At 36.3% G+C, this 12805-nt stretch overlaps 1 protein-coding gene across 1 annotated transcript; it reads right to left on the bottom strand.

The window, feature by feature from the left end:
• Positions 1–9183: 9183 nt before the first annotated feature.
• Positions 9184–11569, bottom strand: LOC114295311 (uncharacterized). Its single transcript, XM_028239542.2, has 3 exons — positions 11296–11569; positions 10483–11160; positions 9184–10223 (listed from the first exon to the last, which is right to left on the bottom strand). The coding sequence occupies exons 1-3, from the start codon at positions 11567–11569 to the stop codon at positions 9184–9186; spliced, it is 1992 nt and encodes a 663-aa protein (XP_028095343.2).
• Positions 11570–12805: the final 1236 nt, after the last annotated feature.

The raw sequence follows: 12805 nt of genomic DNA, 5'->3' as shown, positions 1-12805 counted from the left end.
ATAAATTTTTGTTCACACTGATAAATTTATTTAATTTGCCTAATTGAGTGACAAATTTCCCTTAGTATACCTAATTGAGTGATAAATTCTTTATGCAGTGAATGTTTTTCTATTTGTCTACTGTGCATGAGTTTTGTTTCATATTTACTTTATTTGTGTTACTTTATATTCGACTAGAATTGATTAGGTTTCTGTATTGATAAATTTATCCGTAAAAATGAATTAAATTAGACATTGTCTTATATTTACTTTATTATTAGCTTACTTTTGCTAATTCAGTGATAAAATTTGATATACAATGACAGGTTTGCTTACTATGCCTAGTTCAGTGACAAAATTTGCTATAACAATCATAGATTTATTTAATTTTCCTAATTGAGTGATAAAATTTTCTATGAGAAATTTATCTCTGAAATTTGTATCATATCATTCATTTTTTTCATTTTCATTTATATAGGAGAACAATTTGAAGCACACAGATGAAGACAAAAAAATATACCGAATGTTGCTAGAAGAAATTCAGGATAAAGATCAAGATAAAGATGAAGATGAAGATGAAGATGAAGATGAAGAAGCTGATTTTCAGCAACAAAATCAGGCTGAAATTTCTGAAAAAGAAGAACAAACATTGACTGAAGACAAATCCAAACATGAAACATGGGAACCAATTCCACACAAAATATGCCCTGAAAAGAAAAAGAAAATAGTACCCTTTAAATCACAAAAGAGTGAAGTAAACAAAGTTGACAAAGAGCCTGAAGTGGATCCAAATCTGGTAGAAGTACTTGTTTTTGAGAGGATAGAAGACGACATGCTCAAAATGAAAAAGTTACGAATGGAAAGGGACATCCTTCAAACTGCAAATGATAACCTGCAGCAGCAACTCAACAAGTTGAAAAAGGAAATGCAAGATCAACACAAAAAACAAATGCAAAGGAAAGATGAAGAAATCAAAATACTCCATGAGAGAATTGCAACATTGGCTGAGGCAAACAAGTACTCGGAAGAACAACACACACGACAACAACCTGCAATGAAGAAATTGAAAACTTCAAACGAAATTTTCAACATCCTACCAGAAAAATCAAGGCAAAATCTCATTGCACATTGGGCGAATACAAAAAAAAAAGTAACAATCTTCTCTCTTGACTCCTGTAGTTCACTTTTGCCGACTGTTTATCATTAACTCATATTGAATTTATAAGTATCAAATATTCCAAAAATATTAATAAATTTATTATTTCAACACTAATAACCTTTTTTTCAAGGATCAGCCAGTGTGACAAGGATCTCACCATGGAACCTATGTCTACTTAAATGACATTGACAAAATATTGAAGGGTCAAGATTTGGCAGGCATTGTAAGTTGAATTTATAACTCATTAAAATAACATTTTAGTGTTTGATTTATATTAATTCCTTTTTTTGTTTTTTGTTTTCAACACAAGTAATAGATGTATATGCAGAACACTTGCTTGCACAAAAACAAGGAACAACATCATTCATATTCATTTCAAGTTGCCACGTAAGTAACTAGTTTGCTTAATTGAGGAACATCACTTGTTTTGTTTTTTATCAGTGTATAACCTCTGTTTCCTTAACTGAGTAACTAGTTTCAAACATATGACACTACCTTCCCTCTTCAATTGGCCCTGTTTCCTAATTCAAAGCTTGACATGTGAAACAAAAAGTCAAGAAAACCAAACTAGAATTTCTGACTTAGATTTTGTAATCACTGTTATATATTTTGACGTTGTTATTGTGGCGCCACAGTATGAGTAAATCCCAGACTTTGATTACAAATTCTGGGCACTTTTTTGGGTTTTTGAAACTACTACATATGATATTGAGAACTTCAACAAATATTGAGATGTGTTGAAATTGAAATAGCTGGATTATATGCTATGATGCTGCAGGACATAGTTCACTTTCATTTTGTTAGTGGTAAAGCCTGATAGAGCTCTCGTTTGATGTAATTTATTAAGTAGCAGACAACTTTCATTACAACTATGGAATGGAGAGAATCATGATATATATATATATATATATTAGTAGATGTGCACACTCACATGAGTGTACTTGAAATAAGCAGTATGTATATATAGCCTGTTACAGATCATCTATGAATATTTACAGAATGAAAGAGAAGCATAGTATAGATATATTAGGGGATATAAAGATCCATTTCACATGGAGGAGAAAAAAAGGCCTCAAGACACCAATAGATGCGTTCCCTTTATATGTAGTATAGATGAATTTTGCAATGTACTGATAAATTTTGATATGGATTGATAAAATTTTGATCACAGTGACAAAAAGTTTCATACTCACCACCTATTTAATTTGAAAAAGTTTAAAGTTAAATTAACATTATTTTTTTTATTTATATTTGTTAGCACTTGTTGACTACAAAAGATGAGGAAGCAAGAAAGAGAATGCTGAACAAAATGATGCCTGAAGCCATGAAAGCAAGATACCTTCTCTTCCCAATCCACCAAAATTTTCACTGGACAATACTTGTCCTTGACATTGAAGAAGGTTCATGGAAATTCTACAATTCCATGAGACCAAGGGGAGCAATGGCTAAAGATCCACACTTTAATGCCGCAAATGAAGTGGTAAAAATGTGTTCACTATCAAACTTACCATTAATTCAATACATCAATCCTGATCCATGCTTAATTATACATCAAAAATTTATACAGTAATATATTTATCATTCTTTAAATCCATGGTTTGTCATTAATTGTTTCAACTGACTTTCTAATAGAACAATTATACAAATGTATATGTTGCAGAGAGAGATTATTGACAAGTACATAAAGGATGAGAAGCCAACTCTCATCCACCCTAATAAATTTCAATAGCAAACAGAGAACGTCATCAACAGCCCACAGCAATGAGACACGTCGTAAGTTTATCAATAACAAAACACTGTTATTAAAAATAGAAAAAAAGCAACGAAACCAAATTATAATATTTTGTTTTCAAAATGTTTTTGCAGGCTTGATTGTGGAATCATTGTTTGCTATATCATGAGGCAATATGTTTCCGAAAACAACATAATGCCTACTTTTTCCAAGGAAGAATGCAATCAATTAAGAGCCGATATGTTAACTATCTTCTTGACTGACCAACAAGTTGGTCAACGACAAATACCTGATGAAAACATTGATGACTTGCCGCTGCAATAATTAACAGATCTGGAATAGAAGAAAACAAAAGGAAACACTGATTCATTTGGTTGTTAGGATGTCAATACTTCATATATTTTGCTTGTTTGCTTGTTAAAGTGTTACCTATATTTTGATGATTTTGGTTCTTACTTTCTGTAGACACCCCATTTTTGACCGACCTTAAGACTCAGATGTCATCGATTGAGCGCTCAGTGATTGCGCATGTTGCGCTCGTTCTGAGGTTTCGGAGTTTCGGCTGAGGTCCTTACCCTCGGACCTCGGGACCCTTTTATGCTTTGCCTCAGTTTGCGGACCAGGCCTTGCTTTCTCTTCCCGGAGGGAGGGAGAGGTCTTGTAGACCATCTCTTAGTGGCCGTAGGCTACTTTTCATGGTCCCAGACCACTGTTCCTGTTTGGAGACCAGTTTCTGATTTTCGGAGCCGTCAGTCACGCATCTCAGTTCGGGACTGCTTAACATTCTCCGTTTGGCACGATTTTTGGGACACACCTTGTTTCCTCTGTCTAGAGGGGCACTGCGGCCTAGGAGACCACCTTTGTGGTCGCACGCCACTTTTGGTGCTTAAACAGCCTATTTTCGGGGCACCCGGCCACGCGTTTTGCCCCCCGAACCCTCGTTTTGCATCGGTGTTGGTTCATTTTTGGTGTGAACCTTGTTTTCCTTGTTTGGGAGGTGGTACAAGGGTGGGAGACCACCTTTTCTCCTTCGAGACCACTTTCTCCCCACCAGCCGGTTTTCTTGTCGGGAAGCTGGTTTTCTTGGTCTTTGGGCCACATTTGCTGGTCTCCCACCACACCACTAGCTGGCTTTCAAAGTGGAGACCACCAAATGGAGCCACCGACCACCTTTTATCTAGGAGAGCACTTGCCCTGGTCGGCCGACCACCTTAACTGGTCGGCCAGCTTTCTCTTGTTTTGTCTGATTGAGTGGATGCCAGCTGTGCCAGCTGGAAGGCACAGACTGCATCCTCCATACACGTGTATGGAGGATATTTGGCCTTGGTTTTTGGCTTCTTTGAGAAGCTTTGGCCTCCTTTGTCTATAAAGGAAGGCCTCCCCCTCCTTTGTGAGGGTTTAGAGTTTGGTTAAGGCACACACACATATCTCTCTCTTTGTCTCTAAATTTAGGCTTAGGAAGTGTATTGTTCTTGACCCTTTTGCACCACACCTCATAGCCTAACACTTCCACCATCAACCCAAGGTTCTTGGAGGTCATTTTCAGAGGTTAACGAGCTGGGTTTTTGGTCCAGAAGTTGCTGTCTTGGTTGAGCTCAAGGGTAACTCATTTTCTCCATTTTTAAGCATTATTTTGATCCTTCTCTTAGCCTCATTTGCATGCTTATTTGAGGTTTATTGTCAGCTGAAAAAAGCTTTATTTTTAAGCATTATTCATGTTTGTTTCAGGCCATTTTCCTGTTGGAGGTCATCTACCCTCTTGCATGCTTCATTTAGTTTTGTTTTGAGCCATGCCTGAAGGCCTTTGTCTTGACCTTTGCTTGGAATTTTAGCCACTAAAATCCAGTGGATTTTCAGTGGTTGACATGCTGTTTTGAGGGCCAAAATCAGAGAGGGGTGACCCTCTCTCTTTTGGCCTTGTTTGTTTGCATATTTGGACTTTCCAAGGAGCTTATATTTTCATACTTCCTAGCCTTGGTTTAGGCCATTTTTAGTGACTTTTAGGACCTTCCTAGACTCTGTCTAGGGCTGGTTTGGTCACCTCATGTTTGCCTCTTGCATGTGTAGAATAATCCTCTTCATAGCCTATCAAAGGAGCATGTCATTCTTGCATGTATTGGTCATGTTTCAGTGGGTTTTTGGTCATTCTTTGGAATATCATAGCTCTTTATTTGGCTAGTTTAGTGGCCTCTTGAATGCTTCACATGCTTGTAGTGTAAACCATGCTCACTAGCTTACATTGCATGTTGTTTTGGCCATTGATTCTAGCATATTTTGGCCATACTTCAAACTGATTTTGTTCATCTTTTAGGCTGCCTTAGCTCTATTTTGAGGCCTCTTGGTCGAATGATGCTTTCCATGCATACTTGTAGTGTAATATCCTTGCCTAGCCTTGAGTTTTGGAGCCCCTTGCATGCTTAACTTGAGGTGTTTCCATGTCTTGGCATCATTGAGCATGTTATTTTAGAGCCTATACTTGTGCCATGTTCCCATGTTTTCCACTCTTTAAATGTGTTTGAGAGTTGTGCTTGTATACCTCATTTATGAGCCATTGTATGAGCTTCATTTTTGTGCATTTCAAGCCATCATCTTAGTCCATTTTGCCACTGTTTTGGGCCTACATAGGGACTGTTTGGGGTTGATTTGTTCATTTAGACATTGCTTTGCATACCTCTAGTGTAATGCACTTCACTAGTTTCGGTATTTTAGCCATTCCACATGCATAACATGAGTTGTTTGCATGATTCGGGACCATTTTGTATGTCATTTCAGAGTTGGAACATGTGTTGTTATATGCCATATTTCATCCTTTCCATGCTTTCATACAGTTGTATCTTGTGCCCCAGGCTTTGGGCCCTTGCATCTTGCATGTTTGCATGTGTTTTGTTGCCTCATTTTCACCATGTATGGCCACTGATTTGGGTGTGGCTGAGGCCCATTCATTTTGGTTTAAGTCCATTTTGCATCGAGTATACCATTGTAGTTCATAGCATTGAGTATGCCGCGTTGTCGCATGTTTGATCATTGCATTGCGCATGCCTTGTTCACTTCATTGTGTATGATAGTCTTCACATGTGCATTGTGTATGACATATAGTATCATGTGCATTGAGTATGCCATCGTTAGTTCGTAGCATTGCGTATGCTAGTTTGCATGTTTGCACGTCATCCTTTGCATGTTTGTATGACATGGTTGCATCGCCTTAGGATTGCATGCTTGAGGTCACATTGTGCATGCCATTCTACTTGTTGCATTGTGTTTGGAATAGGAGTTAGTCCAAACACGGGAAACGAGGGACGTTTCATACTCCAAGTGATGAAATGTGCCTCGATTCTCGGTCGCCGACACTCTTGACTAACACATGATGGGGTTTAGGCATTTATGTGTTTATATGTGCATTTATTTCACATTGAGTCATGCAATTTGACTCCTCGGCCATCATGCATCGAGATGCGTGATTGGTGGCCCAAGGATCAAGGACTACACTCTCTAGAGCTTATGCAATGATGGGGAGAGTGGTCGTGCACACATGTGTTGCAAATACATTGCTTTCTCTCTCTCTTGCCTTTGTTGCAGAAAAAGCAGAAACCAGGAGAAGAAACTGGTCGGCCGACTAGGTTTTCTGGCAGGCCGACCATCTTTTCTGATTTTCACCACCAAGGGTGGTCGGTAGGTGGTCTCTAATGCCTATAGCTGGTCGGCAGCCTCCCCTTAGATTCCCAGGGTAGAGTTTCATCTCCTTGGAGCTTCGTGCAAGTTTCTGAAATCAATTGCAAACAAAGGCGAGCCGGGGCATCGCGATGGATTTCCTGACAAGGCGACTCGAGCATGCATGCGTCCTTTATCATTCAAAGCAGAGCTGAGGTAGCCCATTTTACATAGTTTGCATGCTAGTTTAGTTAATTTGTTACTTAGCTAGTGTTGTGTAATAATTAGTTAATTCGATTCTGTATTATTTATTCGGACTCTCCAAGAGAGGGCAATGTTGTAATAAGTGTGCGTGTGTGTGATGTATGTCTTCCAACCCCACGTCTTTCTCCCTTTCATTTACCAGCTTATGATGGTTAGTTTTAGGGCACATTTCAATTAGCATCCTTATGCTCGTATGTTTGCATCCATTCATCTGTTTTGCATGCACCGGGCTCAGCGCATCATACTAATTGCATCGTATTTCAATTCCAAGTTGAATACATGTTACCTGTAGCATCTCATATGCCATCTTAGAATAGCCGAGCCTATCTTAGTTGCATTCTTGCATGTGTTGCATTAGGCATCTCAGTATAGTTAGGATTCATGCATATTTTCTAATTAGCTTCTTTCTTTGGCTCGGAGTACTCGGTAAGTGTTTATGCTTAAGCATCCTTGCATCCGTGTGAGTGACTGCCATGATAGCATGCTTACCATGAGACTATGTGCTTATGTGATATAACTGCCTGAATGCCTGTGGGTGAAGGTTAGGTTGCTTGAATTGCAATAATTCGTCGAAACCCGTGTTTTAGCCTACTTGCGAGTAGCAAACTTCAATCTATTTTCAAAACAAACGGATATGCGATGCTTTGTTCCAACTTAGGCAATCTAGTCTATACTTGTAAGCTATGCGCATCACATAGTAATTCTAGGTTAATAACAGGAATAAGAGCACATGTGTTTTCAAAAACAAGATATCATGCTTAGTAGTGGCCGATCTTTGATCAGGCGAGCGGCGGTGCTCATGAAATGACCTTCTCCAATCGTACCCAAGTTCCCAAGTCGAGGCAACTTCGGTGATGACGGACACGTGGCCTTAGGCACGAGTCAGGATTTCCTAAATTTCCCAAAATAAAAACATTTAGATGGCGACTCTGTATCTGGCAAAGCAGTCCATGTTTGACACTTCTTTCTAAAAATCAATTTTTTAAAACGATTTGCCAGATTTGGACTCTTTGGTGATTTATCGATCTTGCATTGCACTTTGTGAGATTAGATTCAGAACTGTGACATTGAGTCCGAACTGTAGTAAGCCCAATGAACAAAACGGGATTTTCCCGGGACGTTCGGGGACGTCTACACTTTCCTCCAATGAATATAACAATGCTTGGTTGTTACAATGTCAAAGTTATGAACAGTGCTTGGTTGTTATAATGTCAAAGTTATGAACAATGCTTGGTTGTTACAATCTCAAATTTGCTTCAATGAAACATTCAGTCTTTTTTACCCATATCGTTACCAGATCTGGCTTTTGATATCAGTCTTGTTATCCAAATTTCATTCAAAATATTGATTCTAATCAGAGTATTTGTATTGAATTTAAAGGTTAATAACAGGTTTGGAGTCACTATACTGATAAATTTATTATTTTATAGTGTTTTGTTTACCCTGATAAATTTATCACTGTTTCAACAAATTTATCACTGTGAACATTGATAATTTACCACTGTTCAAATAAAAAAACCAGCGGCTCTCTCTTTCTCTCTCTCATTCTTTTTCCCCAATTCAAGTAAATAAAACACTATAAAAAATAATAAAAAATTTACCTAATTGAAAATTAAAACACAAGCACTATTACATTGTCCAAATTGGAAATTAAAATACTGTTACAATTTGTAGATATTCCCAACTTTGAGAATGAATGTAAGAACATGCCATCCTTGGTGATTTCTGAATAATCAAAACCATTTGATACTTCAGTTAAACAAAATAGTATGCAGACTGAGAACTTGTTGCTAAACCAGATAAACATGGTAGTTGATCTAAAATTTTTTGCTTTTTAAAGCAGTTAACACAGCAGATATGCAATTATGTATTCTAGAGATTTGATCTACACCTTTGTATTGTGGAAATTTTTCCTGGGAAAACTACATAACTCCAGACAATGATAAATTTATCACTGTAGAAAAGAACATTTGCTTGGATATAACAGTGATAAATTTATCAACCACTGACATAAAATGTAATAAACTATCAACTCTTCCCACACAATAAGTGATAAATTTATCATTCTTCAAAATAACAAAATTCAAGAACTACATTAATGGTAAATTTATCATTCTTACAAAAAAATAATCCATCAACTTGTCTAAACCAACCAGTTATAAATTTATCACTTTATAAAACACCAAAAACAGTAGCTACATTTAACCCAAATCAAATAATATAAATCTGTGAAACTTAACCCTGTAAAAATATCAGCAAAAAATATAATTTATGTTCAACAAATTCCTCAATCATTCAATGCGAGTATCAAAATGATACATCTTTTCAAAAATACTCAATCATTCAATGCAAGTAACACCTCTCAACTCTCAACAAAGTAATTCAATTAAAATCAATACAACTAAAACAAAGCTTCTTTACATGTCTTCCGATTATTAGTTCCTATCTTTCCACACCTACTGCACCTAATTCTCTTGATTTCACCCTTAGAAGGTATTCTCTCTGTTCTTGGACATCTAGCTGGTCTCTTACAAAAAGGAGGTAAAACAGCATCATCATCAACAACTATATTTGGCTTCCACATACTAGGAACTGGATAGATAGAATGTGAATAAGAATCACAATAACTACAAACACGGTAGTAATCATCAAGAAAGCAAATCAATTCCTTCCCACTCCTCTTTATAACACAAAAACCATGTTTGCAAGGAAAAGAATCAATTTCCCACAATCGACAAGAACAACAACGTTTCCCAATATCAACCATAACTGAATGATCCAATTGGATTTCATAAATGTCATCGCTACATTTCTTAACTATCCATGCTTTTGTATCATTAAAAGCTTCTTCCAACTTTTTCTCTGCAAAAGGACAAACAATGCGATTCCACTTTTTCCCAACTTCTCTCCTTCTTGAAAATTGCTCTATTAGTTTCACCCGTATAGCATCAACAAGACTAGTTGAAAATAAATGGCGTTCATCCCTAATCCATGAATTAAAAGATTTCGCACCATTTGTGCACATTTCACCATAACTCTTGCCTTGAAAATAAGGGTTACGCCAACACTCATTAGGCAAATTCTCAAGAAACTTCTCAACACTACGACCACAACGACCCTTAAATTCTTCAAATAGCTCATTAAACAACTCAATAGTAGGAGCATATGCACATCTACTAAAAAGAGTAAGCAAATACTCTTTAGATTCACGACTCTTCACTGACAAATAAGTCTTCAAGTTTGTCTTCAAATGCATTAGACAAGAAGAATGAGAAGAAAACGGAAAGACCTTCGCTAAAGCTTTCAGCAAACCTCCTTGTCGATCAGTAACAAACGCAATATCTCTCCCCGGAGTCAAAATACCTAATAACTTTGACAAGAACCAATGCCAACTGTCATAACTTTCACTATCAACAATAGTAAAACATAACGGATATAAACCTACAAAGAAAATATATATACACGTTATCAATAACAAATAAAAAAATTACAAAAAGAAAATCAAAACACAAAATATATAACATATAGCACCAGCCATAGATAAATTTATCACTGTATAAATATAAAAATTTAACAAAAGTATATAGCATAAATTTATCACTAATAGATTGACCATACTCAATAATCAGCACTCTCCCGTAACAAAAATGATAGAATTATCACTATATCAATAATAATAACAGATAGACACAAAATATACCTTGGTTACCATCTTTTGCCGTAGCAGCCAATAAATAACCTTTCTGTCCTCCTTTCATGAAAGTTCCATCAAGCATCAACACAGGCTTACAATACTTGAAACCATGAATACATGCCTCAAAAGCGAAAAACAAGCATTTGAAATGTCTTCCTTTACTATCAATATCAAATTCCATATCAAAAACACTCCCCCGATTGCAAGCATTAGCGGCATCAACATACCAACGAAGATCGTCAAGTGATGATGAATAGTCACCAAAAACAAGACCCCTTGCTTTTTCAACACCCATCCAAGCTCGCCGATAAGAAACTTTTGTTCTATAATAGTCCTTGAAATCACAAACCACCTCACTGACTGATGTCAAAGCCTTATTACGAATATCACTTGAAATTAGCCCACCAATCATACTTGAAGTCATCCTAGCATGTTTAATTGTACGAAAATAAGATCCACAAGTATGAACATCATCAAATTGTTTAATAACAAAAGCTTTACTATAATTTTCCACTCTAGCATGCGCGCTCCATAAACATCCCAAATTAGCCCTTCTCTTACAATGAACAGTGACACGATTCTTATCATTTTTAACGAAATCAAAATTAAAACCGGAATGAATAGAATACTTTGACAACGCATCTCGAAATTCAACAACTCCTTGAGCAAACCTTTGTCCCACTCCTTTCATATAATTAACCCACCCATCAGAGAGCAAAGGTTTCCGTTGATTTGAATAAAATGAAGGCAAAAAATCAGTTTCACAAACAACACTACTACTACTACTACTACTAGCTTCACCATCACAAATCATATAACCTTCACCCAAAGAACAACACTTTACAAAAACATCAATATGATGAATATCACAAGAAAGTGCTAGTCCAACCATAACCTCCAAATCCTCTTCACTTTGTAGACCACAACAAGAATGTCCAGGCATTGAATAGGCTATATTCAAAGAACTACCAACTAACTCACTCCACTTTGCACACAATTTAGATACTAAATCGTTGAAATTAAATCCATCATTATACTTGATAACCAATGTCACACCTCTAAACTTGCACATAAGAAACAAACAATTCTCCATCACTATAAATCTTGCAACAAACAACAATTATATTTCAGCAAACAACTCAAACACCCTAAAACAAAATCAAATATAGTGATAAAATTATCAACCAACTCAAACACATCCAAAAACCAACACTGATAACTTTAACAGTTAACACCACCAAAGACCAAGAACAGTGAATAAGGCTTACACTTATTAGACATGGTAACTCGATTTGAATCTTACCATTACATTATGCAACCTTTTCATCTCCTATTCCCATACACACTCATAAATTTATCACTGTTGAAAAAGTTAATCCAACAACACCTATGTTCAATCAACACAATTTCGTAACCAAAAAAAAAATAAAAATCTAAAATTCAATCAACATATACATATCTCAAACCTTTCAATATCATGATCAAAACACAAATTCAATCGCAACAGAAATAACAGAGTAACAACAATATCACCACAAAATCAAAATCACCAACTCAAACTAAAAAGAACCAAAACATTGAAATTGAAATCAAAATCAGACATACTAGTCGACCTAACTCCACAACATCGCAAATTAGAAAATGTAACTATACACCAAACGCGAAATCGCAAATAGGAAGAATCACCAAGCACGCAATCGCAAATCACAAATCACGAAGATACACCAAATGCGAAATCAGAAATCACGAAGCTCCACAATAATACAGTAGCAAATCGTGAAGTTCCACAGAAATCCAAATCACAAACACTATTTTGATGGAAAATCCAAACAGAAACGCGCCAAAACAGGGGAGGGGTAAAACGGTACAAAAAAAAAGGCTCAGGACCTGTTGGTGCACTAGAGCAAAACTCAGGACTAAGAGGGGAATAAGTGTAAAAGGTAGGACCGGCTAATAAAAAACCCTACTATCATTTAATTTTTATTGGGTTGGGTTTCTCTCGAGTTTAAATCTCCACTTGAGGGAATTTTAGGGTCCGTGGGATTCACCACGAACCCTTTCTGATAATCTAAATAATTTATTTTTGTAAGTCATCCGTATATAATATATTATTCATAAAAAAATTAACTCGATCCAATAATCGTAATTTTTATTTTAATATGAGCCAAGTAAGTAGTTTGAGTTAAAATTGTAAGGTAACTTTAATATGCTTGAAATTAATTTTTTAGGTAATGAAACTTGGATGTGCAATAATCGTAATTTTAATTTTAATATGAGCCAAGTAAGTAGCTTGAGTTAAAATTATGCCGTAACTCTAATATGCTTGAAA

This window comes from Camellia sinensis, chromosome 1 (genome assembly GCF_055761805.1).
Source record: "Camellia sinensis isolate YWXY chromosome 1, ASM5576180v1, whole genome shotgun sequence".
Lineage (NCBI taxonomy): Eukaryota > Viridiplantae > Streptophyta > Magnoliopsida > Ericales > Theaceae > Camellia > Camellia sinensis.
The sequence above is the reverse complement of the archived record's forward strand: the minus strand, read 5'-3'. Positions and strand labels throughout refer to the sequence as shown.